The sequence below is a fragment of the Trematomus bernacchii genome, unplaced genomic scaffold (assembly GCF_902827165.1).
Source record: "Trematomus bernacchii unplaced genomic scaffold, fTreBer1.1, whole genome shotgun sequence".
NCBI lineage: Eukaryota > Metazoa > Chordata > Actinopteri > Perciformes > Nototheniidae > Trematomus > Trematomus bernacchii.
Window position 1 is genome coordinate 405995 of NW_022987688.1, and position 22153 is coordinate 428147.

General features: G+C 38.6%; 2 protein-coding genes across 2 annotated transcripts; both read left to right on the forward strand.

Moving 5' to 3' along the window:
• Nucleotides 1-15985: 15985 nt before the first annotated feature.
• LOC117488265 (histone H2B 1.2-like) lies at nucleotides 15986-16568 on the forward strand. Its single transcript, XM_034137069.1, has one exon. The coding sequence runs from the start codon at nucleotides 16007-16009 to the stop codon at nucleotides 16382-16384; it is 378 nt and encodes a 125-aa protein (XP_033992960.1). The 5' UTR covers nucleotides 15986-16006; the 3' UTR covers nucleotides 16385-16568.
• Nucleotides 16569-19402: 2834 nt separating this feature from the next.
• Nucleotides 19403-20040, forward strand: LOC117488226 (late histone H2A.L3-like). Its single transcript, XM_034137023.1, has one exon. It carries the CDS (start codon nucleotides 19433-19435, stop codon nucleotides 19814-19816), a length of 384 nt encoding a protein of 127 aa, XP_033992914.1. The 5' UTR covers nucleotides 19403-19432; the 3' UTR covers nucleotides 19817-20040.
• The last annotated feature ends 2113 nt before the right edge of the window (nucleotides 20041-22153 follow it).

Genomic DNA, 22153 nt, shown 5'->3' on the forward strand with positions numbered 1-22153 from the left:
ATAATATGAATTAATAATAAGAAAATGAAACACAATATAATATAAAAATGTACAAATAATTGAAAAAATAATTAAATAAATAACAATAATATTAATAAATAAATAATAACAATAATATTTATAATAATAATATCCCTTCTCCCTCCTCTGACGAACACTTTCCTGTATGACGGATGCGGCCCCTGTGGCCCCTGGAGGCCTCGGGGTCTCCGCCGTCCCTCCTGGTTCAGAGAGAGGACTCGATGTGTAATGATTCACGTCGACCAAAGGTCAAACTGAGGCGGATCTTTTCCAGCTCGCCGTCCGTCCTTGTGAGCGTCAAACGTCTCGCCTCTCCAACTTGTCCTCTAGAATAATTAGAGGAAAGAAGCTGCTGCAGTCTCATTTAATCTGCTCTCTTAATCACATTCAATAGGGTTTACTTTAAAGAGTCCTCTCCTGCTGATGTTCGGATGTATTTCAGTGTGTAGTGTCTCTACTTTAAAGAGTCCTCTCCTGCTGATGTTCAGGTGTATATCAGTATGTAGTGTCTCTACTTTAAAGAGTCCTCTCCTGCTGATGTTCAGGTGTATATCAGTATGTAGTGCCTCTACTTTAAAGAGTCCTCTCCTGCTGATGTTCAGGTGTATATCAGTATGTAGTGTCTCTACTTTAAAGAGTCCTCTCCTGCTGATGTTCAGGTGTATATCAGTATGTAGTGTTTCTACTTTAAAGAGTCCTCTCCTGCTGATGTTCAGGTGTATATCAGTATGTAGTGTCTCTACTTTAAAGAGTCCTCTCCTGCTGAGGTTCAGGTGTATATCAGTATGTAGTGTCTCTACTTTAAAGAGTCCTCTCCTGCTGATGTTCAGGTGTATATCAGTATGTAGTGCCTCTACTTTAAAGAGTCCTCTCCTGCTGATGTTCAGGTGTATATCAGTTTGTAGTGTCTCTACTTTAAAGAGTCCTCTCCTGCTGATGTTCAGGTGTATATCAGTATGTAGTGTCTCTACTTTAAAGAGTCCTCTCCTGCTGATGTTCAGGTGTATATCAGTATGTAGTGTCTCTACTTTAAAGAGTCCTCTCCTGCTGATGTTCAGGTGTATATCAGTATGTAGTGTCTCTACTTTAAAGAGTCCTCTCCTGCTGATGTTCAGGTGTATATCAGTATGTAGTGTCTCTACTTTAAAGAGTCTTCTCCTGCTGATGTTCAGGTGTATATCAGTATGTAGTGTCTCTACTTTAAAGAGTCCTCTCCTGCTGATGTTCAGGTGTATATCAGTATGTAGTGTCTCTACTTTAAAGAGTCCTCTCCTGCTGATGTTCAGGTGTATATCAGTATGTAGTGTCTCTACTTTAAAGAGTCCTCTCCTGCTGATGTTCAGGTGTATATCAGTATGTAGAATCTCTACTTTAAAGAGTCCTCTCCTGCTGATGTTCAGGTGTATATCAGTATGTAGTGTCTCTACTTTAAAGAGTCCTCTCCTGCTGATGTTCAGGTGTATATCAGTATGTAGAATCTCTACTTTAAAGAGTCCTCTCCTGCTGATGTTCAGGTGTATATCAGTATGTAGTGTCTCTACTTTAAAGAGTCCTCTCCTGCTGATGTTCAGGTGTATATCAGTATGTAGTGTCTCTACTTTAAAGAGTCCTCTCCTGCTGATGTTCAGGTGTATATCAGTGTGTAGTGTCTCTACTTTAAAGAGTCCTCTCTTGCTGATGTTCAGGTGTATATCAGTATGTAGAATCTCTACTTTAAAGAGTCCTCTCTTGCTGATGTTCAGGTGTATATCAGTATGTAGTTTCTCTACTTTAAAGAGTCCTCTCCTGCTGATGTTCAGGTGTATATCAGTATGTAGTGTCTCTACTTTAAAGAGTCCTCTCCTGCTGATGTTCAGGTGTATATCAGTATGTAGTGTCTCTACTTTAAAGAGTCCTCTCCTGCTGATGTTCAGGTGTATATCAGTATGTAGTGTCTCTACTTTAAAGAGTCCTCTCCTGCTGATGTTCATGTGTATATCAGTATGTAGTGTCTCTACTTTAAAGAGTCCTCTCCTGCTGATGTTCAGGTGTATATCAGTATGTAGTGTCTCTACTTTAAAGAGTCCTCTCCTGCTGATGTTCAGGTGTATATCAGTATGTAGTGTCTCTACTTTAAAGAGTCCTCTCCTGCTGATGTTCAGGTGTATATCAGTATGTAGTGTCTCTACTTTAAAGAGTCCTCTCCTGCTGATGTTCAGGTGTATATCAGTATGTAGTGTCTCTACTTTAAAGAGTCCTCTCCTGCTGATGTTCAGGTGTATATCAGTATGTAGTGTCTCTACTTTAAAGAGTCCTCTCCTGCTGATGTTCAGGTGTATATCAGTATGTAGTGTCTCTACTTTAAAGAGTCCTCTCCTGCTGATGTTCAGGTGTATATCAGTATGTAGTGCCTCTACTTTAAAGAGTCCTCTCCTGCTGATGTTCAGGTGTATATCAGTTTGTAGTGTCTCTACTTTAAAGAGTCCTCTCCTGCTGATGTTCAGGTGTATATCAGTATGTAGTGTCTCTACTTTAAAGAGTCCTCTCCTGCTGATGTTCAGGTGTATATCAGTATGTAGTGTCTCTACTTTAAAGAGTCCTCTCCTGCTGATGTTCAGGTGTATATCAGTATGTAGTGTCTCTACTTTAAAGAGTCCTCTCCTGCTGATGTTCAGGTGTATATCAGTATGTAGTGTCTCTACTTTAAAGAGTCTTCTCCTGCTGATGTTCAGGTGTATATCAGTATGTAGTGTCTCTACTTTAAAGAGTCCTCTCCTGCTGATGTTCAGGTGTATATCAGTATGTAGTGTCTCTACTTTAAAGAGTCCTCTCCTGCTGATGTTCAGGTGTATATCAGTATGTAGTGTCTCTACTTTAAAGAGTCCTCTCCTGCTGATGTTCAGGTGTATATCAGTATGTAGAATCTCTACTTTAAAGAGTCCTCTCCTGCTGATGTTCAGGTGTATATCAGTATGTAGTGTCTCTACTTTAAAGAGTCCTCTCCTGCTGATGTTCAGGTGTATATCAGTATGTAGAATCTCTACTTTAAAGAGTCCTCTCCTGCTGATGTTCAGGTGTATATCAGTATGTAGTGTCTCTACTTTAAAGAGTCCTCTCCTGCTGATGTTCAGGTGTATATCAGTATGTAGTGTCTCTACTTTAAAGAGTCCTCTCCTGCTGATGTTCAGGTGTATATCAGTGTGTAGTGTCTCTACTTTAAAGAGTCCTCTCTTGCTGATGTTCAGGTGTATATCAGTATGTAGAATCTCTACTTTAAAGAGTCCTCTCTTGCTGATGTTCAGGTGTATATCAGTATGTAGTTTCTCTACTTTAAAGAGTCCTCTCCTGCTGATGTTCAGGTGTATATCAGTATGTAGTGTCTCTACTTTAAAGAGTCCTCTCCTGCTGATGTTCAGGTGTATATCAGTATGTAGTGTCTCTACTTTAAAGAGTCCTCTCCTGCTGATGTTCAGGTGTATATCAGTATGTAGTGTCTCTACTTTAAAGAGTCCTCTCCTGCTGATGTTCAGGTGTATATCAGTATGTAGTGTCTCTACTTTAAAGAGTCCTCTCCTGCTGATGTTCAGGTGTATATCAGTATGTAGTGTCTCTACTTTAAAGAGTCCTCTCCTGCTGATGTTCAGGTGTATATCAGTATGTAGAGTCTCTACTTTAAAGAGTCCTCTCCTGCTGATGTTCAGGTGTATATCAGTATGTAGTGTCTCTACTTTAAAGAGTCCTCTCCTGCTGATGTTCAGGTGTATATCAGTATGTAGTGTCTCTACTTTAAAGAGTCCTCTCCTGCTGATGTTCAGGTGTATATCAGTATGTAGTGTCTCTACTTTAAAGAGTCCTCTCCTGCTGATGTTCAGGTGTATATCAGTATGTAGTGTCTCTACTTTAAAGAGTCCTCTCCTGCTGATGTTCAGGTGTATATCAGTATGTAGTGTCTCTACTTTAAAGCAACAGTTTATAGTCCTTTTCGGTTTTGGTTGTTTTTGGAACATTTCTGGTCCTCTTCTGAATGCAGTCGGTTGTTTCTATGCTGGTTGTTTGACATCTTGGGATATTCGGTTCCTCTTTTCTTGCAATTCAGAATAATTATGATTGTTTTTCGGTTGCTTGTTGATCCTATTTGGTCCTTTTAGGACATATTGTGTCCCTTGTTGAAAGGTTTACAACTCTATCTGGTGATTATGTATTCCTGTTTGGATGCGCTGCGTCTCTTTCTGGTTGTATTTGCTCCCTTTTTGATCCTTGTGCATCTAATAATCTGCAGCTTGATAATGTTTCTCGTTCATCACTCATAAGTCCTAAAGTGTTTGAAGATATTTCTACATGTGCAGCAGGTTGTGTCTCTTTGCTGTTTTGGGTCACTGTAATTTGTGTTATGAAAGATAATCAAAAGTTGAACGGTCGATGGCTCGCAGTGTTTTTCCCCTTCACTGAATTTAGTTTCTATTTTTAGTCCTTTAAAATGGGAAAATCCTGTTTCATTATGCACAGACGAGATGGCACAACTGCGTCATGTAACGCTCGTTTTATATGTTTTTATTTTATAATATTTTCCGCAGCTTCACGTTCGCCTCCTCGTGCCGCGTCACTCTCGCATGAACACACAGATTTGATTGCTCAGTGATAATATTCACCATCCCCGGATATAAATAGACAAAATGTCCAGTGTGTGTGTGTGTGTGTGTGTGTGTATGTGTGTAGTAATCAGAGCGGAGCTGCTGTTGGTGTCAGAGTGAGATCACGTGACTCCCGTCGGCCAATCACAGCGCTCCTCTCGCTTGATTGAGTTTCATCGGTCGGCCAGCGTTAACGACACGACTTCCAATAAAGCTTCGGGCCAAAAAACTGCAGTTGGTGCCGAAACGCAGATGTGTGCGTCAGCGAGGCGGAGAACACACACACACTCAAGTACTTGAAGTACGCAAGTATTTACATTTACTGATACTTTATACACAGAGGGACATCTTGTACTGGTTTGAAGCACAAGTCAAATGCAGAGATTTAAACGCTCTGTTGTCATATCCAGCTACAGTGTCCAACAAATGCAAAATACAGTTTATTTATATAAAACGTGCAAGAGACATAATGGTGCAATGACAAAAAAGGTGTTATTTACCACATAAATGCTTTTGAACAGCTCAGGAGCAGTGACACACATCCTCTGGGCAGCGCGTTGCAGAATGACTGTTTTCATTGGTTGTATTTGTGCGACAGCTGCAACACACGTGCAATGCTTCTGTGAATTGTTGCCAAAACTCCGAGCTGGAACAGAAGAGCCTCTCTCTCTTGTTATCTAACGGCTCCTGGGGGCCCGGCTGTGTTTTGGTCACTTCAGGATGATGATGATGATGATGATGATGATGATGATGATGATGATGATGATGTAACGGCTGCAGAAAGTGAGCGTCTCTCTGCAGCTCGTCTTCATCACACCTCTTCCTCATCGCTGACTGAGGAGCAGGTGTGAAGACGTGGGCCTTTTTCATTCATCTCAGTGAAGAAGAGCAAGAAGAGGAATGAGCAGCAGCGCCTCTCTGCAGCTCACGGATCATTGCATTTCATTTGCATGCATCGTTTTGTCCCCGTTACTCACACAAGGAATTTGCTTTGGTGCATTGCAAAAAATGTAATAAAATATTAAATACTAAAATACTAATACTTCAGCAAATATAAATAGTGTATAAATTAAAAAGTATATAATTAAATAAAAAATGTAATAGCTTCTCAATTGTAGTTGTGTGCAGAAATGTGCAACATCGCTTTATTTCTCTCCAGTCAAAGACATACAGTAATATACAAATAAAATAAAAACAACATCCCCCTTTTTAAATGTACACACTATTTTCAGCCTCAAACTCAAATGTTTCTTTCCCTGCAGAAGTGTGCGTCCATTTGTTTCTACTCGCTGCATAATAGTTTACCTCTCCTGCACCGACATCTCTTTTTAAAGCTGTTTTTTTTGGACATATGTGCACGGCGTCGTGTAACAGCTGGAGGGCCTGTCGCCGTCAGATTTCCCATAATTCCCGCCCGTTCAAAACACCGCCAGACCGTCCGCGGATTACGTGGGTTGGGTGTGAAAACAGATTGGATACGGTCAATTTTAAGCATCCAGATTTTAGACTTGTGTGTGGTGCTGTTTAGGCCTGATGTGTGTGCAGATCCTTTTTAAAACTGCCGTCATGTTTGTAAATGCTTCAAAAACACTTTGAGTTAAGTCGCGCAGAGATACGTCCTCGCTGGGATTTGCAGTGTTTGTTTTTAAGTCCATAATGCTCCCGGGTCAGCGAGGGTCCAGGAGACTCACCTCTGATTCTGTTCTAATGTCGTTTTAATGCAACGTCCCATATTTTACTTTTGTAGGAAAGCTGCTGCAGGGATTACACGCAACATCTTAAATGTTCAAAATCAGGTTTATTCCCGTCGGACTAAAAATGAATAAAATACTGTCACTTATTTTACCCCGTACTCGTAAATACTGGAAGAACCACAGGAGTGAAAAAACCTATATTTAATGACTTTTATATACTGCGTGTACATTTGTTGTGATTAAATAAACTTATTATTATTATTATTATTAATAATACATTTTTTGAATTGCTTTATTTTTTATTATGATTTCTTACTTGTATTTCCTTCTTGAGTGGAAAGACAGGGTCAAGGTCAATACAGATATTGTTTTTTCTGTTTTGGGAGGTAACATTGTAAATCCATAAAGTGACGAAACCCCAAAAATGTAAAATATTTATTAATATTTATTTAAATAAAACCTCTCCGACTTTATGAGCTGACAGCTGAAAAAGATAAATAAAACAGCCTCCAGGTTAGCGTGATGTTTCACAACCAGAGCAGTGAATCATCAAATGACACACACACACACACACACACACACACACACACACACACACACACACACACACACACACACACACACACACACACTTCTCTGTGCATATATTCCCACTACACGTCAGAGATGAGGACACATATCTTCATACGGAGGAACATGCATGCAGCATTTAATCTGCTTTGCATCGTCGAACATTTGCACGTCACCATCATGCTTAAAATAGCGTGTGGTGGGTCTCTGTGTGTCTGTGTGTGTGTGTGTGTGTGTGTGTGTGTGTGAGTGTGTGTGTGTGTGTGAAGACTGCTGGAGCGAGAGTGAGACACCCAAATGTCAAAGTTTTTGCATCTGCAGAGGTTAAAGCTTGGAAAACTTTAACATTTTGTCCTTAAATCTTTATTAATTAAATTTGTTATCTTCAATACAAGCAGATGTTATCCTTTAAGATTTTTAAGAGGAATGTAAAAAACACGAGGTAAACAAAGCATGTCTTCACTGAATCCCACCAAAAACCCAGAGAAGAGAGAAACGCTGCTGAGAGGCTGCAGCGCCACCCAGTGGACAATCCTGTGATTTACCAGAGCGTGGGAATGAATGAGGATTATTTATTCATATTTATATATATTTGTTTCCTTTAATTATATTTTTTTGTTATTAGGATTATAGAAATATTAATAGAAATGACTTTTAGTTTTTACAACTGCCCGACTTTAAAAGTAACTATATATAAAAAAGTTCTACATTTTAAATTATTTGTTAAAGAAATATATTTGTATCCATTTTATTTGTATTTTAATTAGACTTTAATATCACCTTTAAAAAATGTACAAAACACCAGGATACTCAAAACACAATATCGAACAGAACAAAAATAATCAAATTAAAAATGTAAATAAATATATTAAATAAATAAATACAAATACATGTTTTTTTTTTAATTTATGAAGAAAATAAACACTTCATAAATTCATACAGATTTTACACCTGTATAAATAAAGGCTAAATAAAAAAATTAACATTTTTATTTAAATATATGGCCTTATTTGTAGAGGTCAAAGAGGTCAACATCACAACATCAGTCTTTTTTTTTTTTTCATGAATTCAAATTCTTTCAAGCCAAAAAGTACATTTCTGGAAACCTGGGATTTTTTTCAATACATTTGCAATAATGATAATATGAATTCATGTGGTTTGAAAGGCTTTGAATGAATGTGTGGCGGTTTGACATACTGACATTGATTCACGGATAATCGATTCTTTAAGCCATTCATAAAACCCTCGCTGGCGAGACTCTTTATTCTTATTTCTACCTGCAAAATAAAACCTCCTCTTTTTCTTTCACGATGCAATCATAAAGGGAGTTTCTCTTGAGCGTCCCGGTGTGTTTCCCGGCGGCGGGCGGGTTGTTGACACCTCGTCGGGGGGGAAAGGAAGGAGGAACAGTTTTCCTGGCGGCTGGATTTGGCTGCATATGCTGCTCTGGATTACTCTGATCCAACTTAATGCCTAAGACCGTGCAATCATTCATAACTACAGGAGCTGTGGAGCACCATCTGCTGCGGAGGATTAACTTCCAGGAAGATGTTGAAAGGTGGGGGGGCGGGAGGACGACGTATATATATATATACAGTGGAGAAGCATTTCTGTAGTGGACCCTGAAGGCAGCATCTCCCAAATAGTCAATGACATTTTCCAATTTTTGATAATAATCTCAAACGTTTATGATATTTACGTGTTTTGTTCAGCAGGATAATCTCCACATATTAACACCACTTTATGATTTCTGAAGTAAAAAGCTATCGTTGGTGTTAGAAAACTCTCACTAGTCCCCGTCTTGAGCTTCAATCTCAGGATCCATGTATCTGTGATCCTCTCCAGAATGGAAGTAGTCATCACATACAGAGCATCAACTAGTTCCTGAACAGTGTCCTTCACATGCTGATATCCAAGAGAGGGAGTTACACAGTCACAAGATGGAGGAATAGAAAGCAGTATTCAATGTTTACTTCAGATTAGCTCCACGTCAGAAATGAGCATGCTTGTCATATGTCTATCTCCATAGAGGCTGAATCATCATGTTAATCACATAGCTATCATATGCCTCAAACAGTCCTGATGCTCTTCTAGGTAATCAGACATCCTGTCATGTTCACAGCTACAGTTGGGATACCTTTGTTATCATGTTACTCTCATGTTGGAAGAGGACATCCACTATTTTCCCAACAGTTGGGCTATAAAGGAACTAAAGCACGGTCACATGACTTCACATCATTTAAGGGTTTTTAGGACTTATAATGCTGACTAATATCAGGGTTTAAGGACTGAAGCTGCAGCTCTTTATTGGGTTTTCGCTCAACAGTCTTTGGGGAATTTCTTATAAAACAACAAGTTATCATCCCTTATTTGGAAATGATGATACTACCAGTGTTGGAAGGGTTGCTTTTAAGTATAAAAAGTATCGGTCTGGATATTTGTGGGAGTGTGATCAATATTTACTTTATTTGCATCCATGTGCAGCAACGGAGGTATTTTTGCTGCCATGATACATGAATGTCCCCACAGGGATAAATAAAGGTCCATCTTATCTTATCTTATTTGTCGGTATAGGCATATAACAAACAATTCACTTTCAGACAAGGGAGCAGGAAGCACTGAACTGTTGAGTCATATCACGGCAGGGGTTGAAAAGGGAACATTTATTCTGTGAAACCCCGGCAAGAAAAGTAGCTTCTGCCTCGAAAACCAGACGTTAAAAACTGAAATTAGGGCTGTGCGATTATGGCAAAAATCATAATCACGATTATTTTGGTCAATAGTTGATATCACGATTATTAAATACGATTATTCATTGACTTTGAAAACGTCAATTTATTGAACTTTAAAACAAATTAAAATAATAATTTGAACAGTATCTGTTTAACTGTTGATTACCCTGAACGTATAATTCAACTGAAAAACCAATAAATAAAATAAATTATACATTTATATTTACATTAACATAAATAATATCAAAATAATAAATACCAATAAAAAAGATCAACAAATATTTTGGAGCGCACTTCCACAAGCTACTAAACATATATAAATAAATTAGACTATAAAATAAATTAGATCAAATATGTTGCACGGTCACAACCTAGCAAAGCAAAATAATCGTTTTTTTCGATTATGTTGTTTTTGTAATTGTGGCAGGCCAAAATCGTAATTGCGATTAAAAAAACGATTAATTGCACAGCCCTAACTGAAATTGTGTTTTTGTTTTTCCACAGAGAGTCGACGCCCTGCCCTCCGATCATCAGGAGAGTCGATCCGCCCGAAGGACCCCCCCCCCCCCCCCCCCCCCCCCCCCCCGAAACCCATAACCACAGGAAACTGCTGCTGCACTTCAAAAAATCAGCACCTCCCCTTTTTCTGGAAAATCTGTGCCTTCAACCAAAAAATTCACCAGTGATACTTCTGAAGCTTTTTTTGTTGTTTTTCTTTGGAGCAGAGGATTTATCTGCCTGATGCAGGAGGGCCTGGGATCGCTTGTCTCTCTGGAAGTAAAAAAAATCAATAAAAACAACCTATCCAGGAAATGCAAATCATTTTGACGTCCTAACGTGTTCTTTTTTGTTTGTTTTTCTACAAATTGTGTCAGTGATTTCCTTCATATCGGAAGAAAATCCCTCGCTGTGCAATATCAGTCCATATTTATGTGAAGTTGTCGTGTGGACGTAGACTCTGGACGAACTTTTTGGTTTTATTTTTGTAAACAACGTTTTTCCTGATTTCTATTTTTCTAAAATGCTGAAAGACAGATGGAGCGGATGGATGAATAATTTAAAAAAAAAGATCATCTGAACCTTAAAGGAGAGAGGATGTTTGGTTTGAATTTGTCCGAGTTTCGTTTTTCCTCGACTGCACCCCCTCCAGCTCTGAACCAGAGCCAAAGCCATAGCCTATCTCAGATATTTAAAAAAACACAAATCAGTGTCCCGAACACAACGCGATGCATTCAGGGTCCCACAGACCTACTCCACGGGCTCCTGGAAGCTGTTGGATTTTACGAGTGACGTTTTGATTTCTACTGTATGTTCAGGGGCTTGAATCTGAAGTATTTAGTATGTCTCTACCTTTGTGTGGCCTGTTCTTCTTCTTGCTGTTATTTTGTACTTTCTCCTACATATCAACCAAGAAACTATAAGTGGCATGAGTATGTGTGTTACAGTGAGAACAATGAATGAGTGTGTTTGGCAGAATGGGAGGTGAAATACTGTAAATTCTCAAATAAAACCAGAACTATAAGGGCATTTGAAAGGCCATTGCCAAAAAGTGAAAAATGGAGTGTGTATCCACCTCTTGATTTGGATCTCCTCCAACTGTTCACAGGTTCTTCTTTAGCCAATGTTACATCCTTCCACCAATTTTCATGAAAATCAGGTCAGTCATTTTTCTGTAATACTGTATATTCTCAAATAAAACCAGAACTGGAAGGTCGTTTGCCAAAAAGTGAGAATTGGAGTCTGTATCTGCCTCATGATGTGGATCTTCTCTGTGGATGTTCTCAAGTTCTTGCTTAGCCATTGTTACACTGTTGCACCAATTTTCTTGAAAATCGGGCCATTGGTTTTTGTGATGAAACTGAACCAAAAGCATGACCTCCTTGGCCAAAGACACAATGACTGAGATCAGTTTAAATTCCATCGTTTGAGGTTTAAACATCCAAATGTAAATGAGGTCGTGCTTTTTTGTATGTTTTACCCTTACATGACCAACTCTGCAACATTAAAAGATCTTTCACAAATCAAATATTTTTAATATCTACCATTTATCCCGCATGATTAGGAGAATGCAGCTTTAGCCCCTTAGATTTGTGCCTTGTTAGCTAAGTTATATTGCTATTAGCTTAGCTACCTGTACATTTTGTGTACTAATGTTAGCTGTCGTTCACAAACTACTGAGAACATAACTTTTTTAGATAATGTGAAGCCAATGTAAGAACAAGGATTGATCAAAAAAGCTAAATAAAAGACAGTTTTTTATATTCTTGTATCTCATTATGATGGAAAAATCAAAGTAAATAAGTGTCTTCCAAAAGTAGTGAGATGGTAAAACGGAACCACAAGAAGGCTTTTAATGTGAAACAAAAGGAAGTTATCAATGATCAGTAAAACAAACTATTATCATATGAAGTTGGGAATATCAAATTCCTGTAAATGTTTCACAATAAAAGTCTTCCAAGGGTAGTGAAGGTATTATAGGCAAAAAACAATTGTAAAGCTTTTAAAATAGATCAGTAAAAATGGATCTGATCAAATGCACACAAGTCATTTTTCCAAACTAGTTTTCTACTTAAGCCTGGAGCCACTGTTTGAGAATTTACAGTACGTCCTGTTTTATTTTTTCAATCCTATTTTTCCAGTTGTGAAAAGTGTTCTTTGTTTCCTCGAAGCTGCTATCCCTGTACTGTGTAGATCGGAGAAGTCCAGCCTTACCCCTGAAGTCCTACAAACACCCTCCGTTAGCTCTCCATACCTCACACCAACACACTTTATTATCATCAACTGAATAATAATAATTAAAATGCATCGGTGGTTCAGTTTGTGCCTTTCAGGGAATCATCGTTTTGCTTTTGAGGAGTTGTGTTTTCATTCAAAAAGATTCTGTTTTACGTTGTGTTCAGGAAAAGTAGATTTATTTAAGATGCATGTCTGTTTCTTTATCCAATATATTACTGTAAAGGTGAAACAGTATTTGTTTAACAAGTATGTATACACCCATAAGTGATGATTGAACATATCAATTTAAAACTTTATTATGTGGCACAAGATGTTTGGGACCCAATAGGAATGTCATTCATAAGAATTATCTGACTGCACACGTCGACACCTGTGAAGAAAAGAAACCGTGTGTCTTGTTCCATATCAAGATTTATTCCACAGATAATCAAAATAAGACAAATGTCTCTTACCTTCACCTGAGGTAGATCGTTTGTGCTTTTATTGTTAGATCATAGGATAAAAGAAGAATTAGGTTGGAGATAACATTGATTATCAAACCAATGGTTTTGTAACTTGTTTCCTCCCAAATGCATCATATTCGTATGATAACGAGAGTAATAGGTACATTTGCTGTATAGTACACTTTTGAAGTACTTTACTTGGGTATATAATGAACACATTAAATATAATGTACTATGATAAGTTAAGCTACCCAGCAGTATTTAAAGTCATCAACATGAGCTCTGTTTTCACAAGCTCAAAAATATGTGGTTGAATCTGCAGGAGAGCTAGTTAACGTTAGCTGTTAGCTGCTAGCTTTTAGCTGTTAGCTGTAAGTTATTAGCAGTGGGTAAACGAGGTTCCATATTGTTGGTCTGAGTTCAAGCTCTATTCAGTTCAAATTAATATTTAGCTAAGGTAGCCTATAACATTAGTATTATTACGTGTTGTCAAGCATATATCTTTTGAGAAACTTGAATAAATTGAGTTTTTATAAAAATGACGACCTGTTAAAGTTGCTTACAAAACCAGTATGCTAACGGTAACTCAAGAGATGTTAAATAATTTTTTTTGTTTATAAATTCTTTGTCAATCTGGTATCAAGAATCCTACTGTTTCACTGATATGAGTATTGATGATAACACAGTCATTCACATTTATAAATGGACAAAATGTAAAACCTGAGATCCCGTCAGAGGCACAAACTGGATCTTACGGTCCACAAATCGTTTTTGTTTCAATCAAATCAAACATTTTGCAGCATTTCATAACATTTCTTGAAAAGCGACTGTTTGTAGGCATACCTGCAAAGTGAATTTATTATTTATTTTTATTTTTTGTAATGCATGGTTTTGATTGCACACCGCCCTTCGTTCATATCCACCCGGGGGTGTTGTGTCCTGCCAACATGTAGTGGAGGTAGTTTCCTTTCTGTGTGGAGTCCGTATAGACTTTGCTGCCTGTTGCGTGTGAAATACCCGTGAAGCTGCCTCCGTCCACATGAAGTACCTTTATACCAACACCGATCCCCAAAACAAAACGCTGCCAAATTGGTCTGAATAAGCCAAAAGTTTGTTCTGACGTTCTCTGTGTATAAGTGGTATAAGTGTATCACATGTTAAACCTCATCCCGTTTAATGTTACATTGTGTTTTTAACAAAAAAGAATCCTGTTTGTTAAATTGTTGATAGTATATGCAGAAGAGTTATGAAATAAACTGAAACAAACTCAGATGTGTGTCAGCTGTTAATTGCAGTGGCGAGCCGTGAGCTTTATACCTAGGCCCTCTGACCCCCACCCCTTCCTTCGAAAAAAAGACGTTATTACGTCACAGCATATTCTTCAGCGGAATATCAAAACAACGGCCCAGGGTGCAAAACGCATCAATGACAGCGACCCTCTACCACACAAAACAACACCTGTGAACCCAATTTGTGTTCTTTGACATTGAAAAGGATATTGCATTGTGTTTGTTACTTTCATTGCAGTTGTATGTCTTAAGTGTAATTTGGCATGCTTTTATTTTGAAGGCGAGTTCACGCTGTTGACAGGAAGTTGTTGTTGCTATGGAAACAAGAAAAGTTTCACAGCGGGCGGAACTCGTCATAAAGTCCGCGATAATAAAACCCACCCATTTAGAGGGAAGATATGATTGGTCAATTGTACTGTCATTTGACATTACTCTCTCGTTCAGTTACTATAGCGGGCCCTCTGTGAATCACAGAGAGGCCCGCTATAGTAACTGACATTCAAACAGAGACTGAACAGGCAGATTCGAAGGATTTATTTCTTTGGAAATGTCATTTTATTAAATCAAGTTTTTTTTCGGTAAAACTAATGAAAAATATAACAAAAATAATATTAAAAAAATATATATTTTAAAAAAATATATTTTTTTTTAATGTTTTTAAATATTATTTTTTGGAATATCTTAGGCCCTCACAGAGGGCCTAGAGGGCCCTGACGGCTCGCCACTGGTTAATTGTTTTTCCACCGGATGGAGACATTTTCTCTCTCAGTGTCAAAGGATTTATTTGATGAGGTTATTTGATTACGTAAACACACGTTGACACTACAGATGGATAGGGTATACAATATAACCAACACAAATAATGGTTTATGGTTTAAAGTCAGTAAAGTAGATGTACAGTAAAAAAATTATCAAACTACTTTTCACTGTGAACTTTTATTTTGAAGGCATCTCTAAAAATAAATAAATAAATAGAACAATAAATACATGCACACATTATGAACACTGCACTTCAAAATAAAAGTTTAGTATAACTTGACTAAACTTGAACACACATTTCTTTCTGTCTGGCAGTGGCTCAGTCAGAGCCGTAGGGTCGCCGGTTCAAGTCCCCGACCAGACCTAAATATGGAGTGTGGACTGCTACTTGGAGAGGTCCCAGTTCACCTCCTGCCCTGCCGTGGTGCCCTTGAGCAAGGCACCGGACAACCCCCTTCCCCCCTCACTCCCATTGCTCCCCGGGCGCTGTCCAATAGCTGCCCACTGCTCCTAGTGCTAGACTCCTGGTACTAGGATGGGTTAAAAGCAGAGAACACATGTCACTGTGTGCTGTGTGCTCTGCATGTGAGACCATTACAGAGGGGTTCATCTCTCCCTCCCATTCTATTCTATTCCGGATTACATCCACTAGATGGTGACATTAGAGCCTCAAACAAAAGCACATAACCAATGGAAAACATAAATATAAATGTACTGTTAAAACACAGAACCTAATAAGAATAATGTTGAAAATACTACTACCAAAGATTAATGATGCCAGTTAAAAAAAGATATGAGAAGGATTAAGTTAAATATGAAAAGTAATTAAACATAAAAACGTAAAGAATATAAACAAAAAATCTATTATATTAAAATGAATCAATAAAACTTAATTGGGAGCAATATGCAATTATTCTCAAAAATATAAAATATACTTTCACCATGTGTCTGTTTTCAAAATGGTTATAGCATATTAAAGGTAAATGTTGAAAACCTTTCACTTTCACCAACCAACAGCTAAGCACTAACGTCATTTTCCAGCCAGCCAATAGCAGAGGGGCAACCGCACAGTACTATTTGCATACAAGGGTATAAGTAGGAGTAGCGTACCGCCCCTTTCCTCACTTTTCGGAGAAGTCCAGAATCGTAATCATGCCTGAGCCACCAAAAGTTCCAGTACCCAAAAAGGGCTCCAAGAAAGCGGTCACCAAGACCGCCAGCAAGACCGGCAAGAAGAGGAGAAAGTCCAGGAAGGAGAGCTATGCCATCTACGTGTACAAAGTGATGAAGCAGGTGCACCCCGACACCGGCATCTCCTCCAAGGCCATGGGCATAATGAACTGCTTCGTGAGTGACATCTTTGAGCGCATCGCCGGGGAGGCCTCCCGTCTGGCTCACTACAACAAGCGCTCCACTATCACCTCCAGGGAGATCCAGACCGCCGTCCGCCTGCTGCTCCCCGGAGAGCTGGCCAAGCACGCCGTGTCTGAGGGCACCAAGGCCGTGACCAAGTACACCAGCTCCAAGTAACCTGCTGCCGCTACTGCTACAAACCAACGGCTCTTTTAAGAGCCACCCACTTCATCTACTGCTGCCATCCTTAGATGTATCCATGATGTGTAATTCAATTATGTAAACTCAGCAGTCATGTTTAAATTAATATTTTAATTTGAAAATTATGAATATGTATAATAAACGCCCAGTGACAAAAACAGCTCTTGTTTTGTATTTATTTATATTTGCTAGTAATCCAGAACATGGAATAGTCCTATCTCAATGATAGTCAAATAAACCCCATGTTTTTAATTGGTATGTCATTTGGATTTAACCTGCTTCAAATTTGCTGTTAGATTAGAGCAAACTAGTAATCTATGAACATTATATTTACTTTGAGCACTCTGACTAGCATTTTATAATGAATGTTAAAGTGCAAATAAACTACTTTCTGGTAAGCCCAAAGAATACAAAATATTACAGTAACGTTGCATATCAGTCTGAATGTTGTAAATACAATAAGATATCCAAATGTAAAGTAACAGAAAACCATACAACTAAAGAAAACCTTATGAGGGAAAGTGATACTGATTAGTAACTACATGTAAACTGTGTACATCATAGTTTTATGTATTTAAATTAAGATTTTCATTGGTGTTTAAATATTGCAAAATGAAAATATGATAAACTATAACACAATAGTAAAGTGAGGTATAAGATATAGACTAGTATAAGGTGCTATATATTGTTAGTAATACCAACCGTATACAATAGTACAGTATGATACAAGTAGAAAGTATTTTCTTTTTGGTAATGTTAAATGCAATAAATGATATCGATGATTAACAGTAGTGATGGCGAGATGAAGCCTTATGAAGCTTTGAAGCTTTCCAGCCAATTGGTTCGCAAAAGGGTTCATCTCATGAGGCTTCATCATGGGCTTCATTTGAACACAAACCCCCCTGTTGGTCAAAGTGTGTAAAACAGGCAGATTTGACATTTCAATAGTGTACTCTATCTCATACCGAGTTCCCAATGAGTAAAGCCTTAGAATAACTCTTAACAACGAACATAAAATCATATTTTCATGTTAACAATATTGTTTTTATTCCAGTTGAATGATTGTGATTGAAAAGCCTAAGGAGGCTGGTAAACATTGCAAAGAGGGATTTGTATTCCTTAATAATATTCATAAACGTAACCATGTTGTAGCCTGAGAAAGGCTAAACCGTATCAAAGAATACATTTATTAACTACATTATCTCATTTAGCTGTAGCTTTTATAAACAACAAAAAAGACGTATTGTTCAGTCGTTGAACCAGGGACCCTGCGGTGTGAGTCAATTGCTTTCCAGCTGAGCCACAGCCCGCACACAGAATCTCCTTGAAAACACTCCATCGTATTTATTCCTGTATTTATTCATGTTCCTACATTTATTTATGCTTGTATCTATTTATACTTATGACATGTTCCGACCTCTATATAAGTGAGGGTCTGAGCTCTTTTAGTTCCATCGTGTCACCAGCGGACCCGGGTACAGGAGGGGTAATATGGTTCTTATTATACATCCATGGGTATTATGAGCAGCGTTGAGGTTCAACGGTTCAACCGATCTGAATCGCTTTCTGAAGCAGTCACGTGGTATCGACAGGCAGCGAGGCTTCGTTTGTCATCGATGACGTCACTGGCCCAAAACGATACAAGCCTCGATACATGCTTCACAAAAAGCTTCGGGGATTACTCGACACACGCTCCGAAGCCTCGGCACAATACGTAACATCACTAATTAACAGCTGAATATGGTGCCGATTAAACACTGGAGTAATCAAAGATTGACCCATAACCCAGATCGGCAATTGCACAACTTTAAAGTGAAATAACCGTTGAAGCGTTTTCTGTTGTTAGCTTGTTTTTTCCCGCTGAACTGATCTCAACCACGTCCGCAGAAGGACTATAAGTACCCACGATCTCCACTCCACAGCAAGTTCATTCACAGTTTCAACAGAACTCTGCAAATATGTCAGGAAGAGGCAAGGGCGGAAAATAATTAAAATAATAAACAATGAGAGGTTAATATCAGGAACACAAGTTGTCCATGCGCCCAAAATAACTGCCATCGCCTAAGCAGACGATGTCACCGTTATAAAAAACCAACAAGAAATTGATGTTCTAACAAACCACCTAAACTTATATGAATTGAACTACAACAAAACTGAAGGTGTTTGAATCGGCACCGACGATGCCAAATGAGACATAAACATTCAAGTGAAAAAAGAAATTAAAATACTTGGAATAACTATTTGTAGCGACAACTGTGCTGAACTCAATTGGGAGAACAAACTAAGTGAAGTCAAAGAACAAGTTAAACAATGGGAGAATAAAAATAAAAATTATAAATCAAGAATAAACATAATAAAATCATTCATACTTAGCAAGATCCTTTTTCTAGCAAACATTTCCCCCCCACCAAACCAAATAGTTATGCAATTAAACAAACAGTGTGTCAATTTGGTGTGGGGTACAACAAGGGAGGTTACTAAACGTAATTTGTTATTTAAAAGTAGGGAATATGGAGGCCTGGGAGCCAATGCATTTTTTTTCTGTCTTTGTACATCACTTCCACCTGGAGGTTTTAATGCTTTACAAATAAAGCTATATTGTTTCTTAAGTGCTGCAAATATAATAATGTATGTACAGTGTGTATATACGAATGAGAATAGGTTGAATTACCAAGTAGGTTAACACATACAAGGAATTTGCTTTGGTATATTTGGTGCATACAAAGACACAGAATGAAGAAAACCTAGCAAAATAATTAAAATAAAATAGAACTATGTACATTTTGAGAAGACATACGCTATGGATCTTTATGAATACAAATCACAATACCTTAACTAGTCCCACAGATGGAAAAATGTACAGTGTTTCAGCATACAGGCGGCAGACCGACCTGTTTTCTGATTCGACGATCACAGTTACGGGTCAATCTGACCAATGAGCGTACAGCTGCGCTCCTATATAAGCTGGTGAGAACTGTGATCGAGTTACTCTCTTCTTAACGTCGAAGAACAATAACATAGAAAATGTCTGGTCGAGGCAAAGGTGCAGGAAAGGTTAGGGCGAAGGCCAAGACTCGCTCATCCCGTGCCGGGCTCCAGTTCCCCGTCGGCCGTGTCCACCGGCATCTGAGGAAGGGTAACTATGCTCATCGCGTCGGTGCCGGAGCCCCGGTGTACCTGGCCGCTGTGCTGGAGTACCTGACCGCTGAGATCCTGGAGTTGGCTGGAAACGCCGCCCGGGACAACAAGAAGTCCCGTATCATCCCCCGCCACCTGCAGCTCGCCGTCCGCAACGACGAGGAGCTAAACAAGCTGCTGGGAGGAGTGACCATCGCTCAGGGAGGCGTGCTGCCCAACATCCAGGCTGTGCTGCTGCCCAAGAAGACCGAGAAGCCCGCCAAGAAGTGAACACCCTGAACCCGCTTCAACAAACACCCCAAAGGCTCTTTTAAGAGCCACCCACATCCAACTAAAGAACATTTCCCTCTTCACTACACAACTACTTAAAGGCCCAGAACAGCCCTATATGTATTGAGGTGCACAACATGTGGTATATTTATGGGCATAGATATGTCTCATAATTATTTGTGTGAACAGAAAAATAATTTGTGTGTAAATATGTGATTTGTAAATGTAAAACACCATCCACAAATGCATTTAAAAGATTTGCAAACTCACAAATAAATTTGCAAATGTAAAACGGATCTGCAAATACGCTAAATATTTTCACAAATAAAAAAAAGATCTGTGAATATCTCTTTAACATTGACAACTTTCGATCAGGCATTTGTGAATCCATTTTGTATTTGTCAACCAAAAATGCGCTTGCGGATCTCAAATCTCTGCTTGTGGATCTCAAATCTCTGCTTGTGGATCGTCTTTTTACACACACGGAATTTTGAGACATACTTTCCGCCGGTCTCGGCAAAAAATCTACTCGTGTCACTCGGTTGTTTTCGGAAACCACGTGATGGCCTGCTGATGACAACATTTCCGCATGATTTCAAAGTAAGAGCATGATGGTTTGTTTAATACTCTGTTTTTGTATTATAATGAACAGCGGAACGTTAGATGCATTCTTCATCACCATCATCATCATGTTATAGTGATACAGTTAGTTTGTGTTAGTTTATTGGTTCAATACAGCATATATCGAGCACATTCGTATGCATTGATGTTGAAGTACAGGCTCTGCCACTTTCGGGTCCCGGGGGAGCTGGCAGCGAAGCAGCCCAGAGGAAACTCTTTCTTCATTGTTTTTTGTGTATTCAGTCAAGCGGGTCAAAGTTACAAAGCACTTCACATCTTATTAATCGGCCTAGTTTTACCTTACCAGTACAGATAAGGTCATCTGTAAAAAAGCACCGTATTTAGGTTAGCCTTCATAGTAAGGCTACATCAAATGTTATAATATTCATTGTGTCCTTTCTACTGTATATGCATATATTCCTGTCTATTGCTTTCATTTGTATTTCATGTTATTATGTTTATACTTGTTTCCACACATTTCACAATTTGGGATGAATGAAGTATCTATCTATATGTCCGTCTGTCTGTCTGTCTGTCTGTCTGTCTGTCTGTCTGTCTGTCTGTCTGTCCGTCTGTCCGTCTGTCCGTCTGTCCGTCTGTCTGTCTGTCTGTCCGTCCGTCCGTCTGTCTGTCTGTCTGTCCGTCTGTCCGTCCGTCCGTATAATATAATATATGTGAACTTCGTAATTTGAAAAATGATTGATTCGAAAATGATATGCTGCTACAGTACAGTACAAGTAGCCTACTTCTGGGTGTTTCATTCAAGCTCGGCTCCGTGTGCGTCTGTGTGGCACGAGAGAGAGAGAGAGAGAGAGAGAGAGAGAGAGAGAGAGGAGAGAGAGAGAGAGGAGAGGAGAGAGGAGAGAGAGAGAGAGAGAGAGAGAGAGAAGAGAGAGCAGAGAGAGATAGAGAGAGATGAGGAGAGAGAGAGAGGAAGATAGAGAGAGATGAGAGAGAGAGAGAGAGAGAGAGAGAGAGAGAGAGAGAGAGAGAGAGCAAGATTGTTGTTGCTGCGCTAACCGATATTAGAAGCTGTTTCTACAACTTAGTGAAAGGAAAGTCCTCTCCTGTCAGATAACGTCAGCTCAGTGAGCTAAAGGACTCTCAGTGTTTAGATAGTTCACTTTAGTCTAAGTTATCTCAGTGGGTCTCAAAACAGTTTGATCACCATTTATGTAAACAAGTATTTCCGAGGCACACTTCATATGATCATTATAGTTAGGCTATAAAACAATAAGAGAATAAATGAAAAACAGGTATGAAATACTATATGACAGTAAAACAAGAATACAGTTTAAAAAGGGGAGTGATTTGTAAAATATCCATAAAGAAAAAGTACATCTGTTTACAGTTCTGTTTCATGGGTGTCTATCTATCTATCTATCTATCTATCTATCTATCTATCTATCTATCTATCTATCTATCTATCTATCTATCTCAGTGGCGGCCGGTCCATAGGGGCGCTAGGGGCGCCGCCCCACCTCTTCCCATATTGAAAAAAAAAAAAAATAATAATAATTAAAATTAAAATTAAAAAAAAAAATATGTTTAAAAAAATATATATGTTTTTATTTTTATTTTTAATGAACAAGGTAAATATTATATAATTGGTATCAGTAAAATGTATAATCTACAATAAAATCTCGTTTAAAATTGTGTTACGATGTCTAAAGTTACTGATAAGTCACATGTTTCCTGCCTGGCCTTGCCCATGCA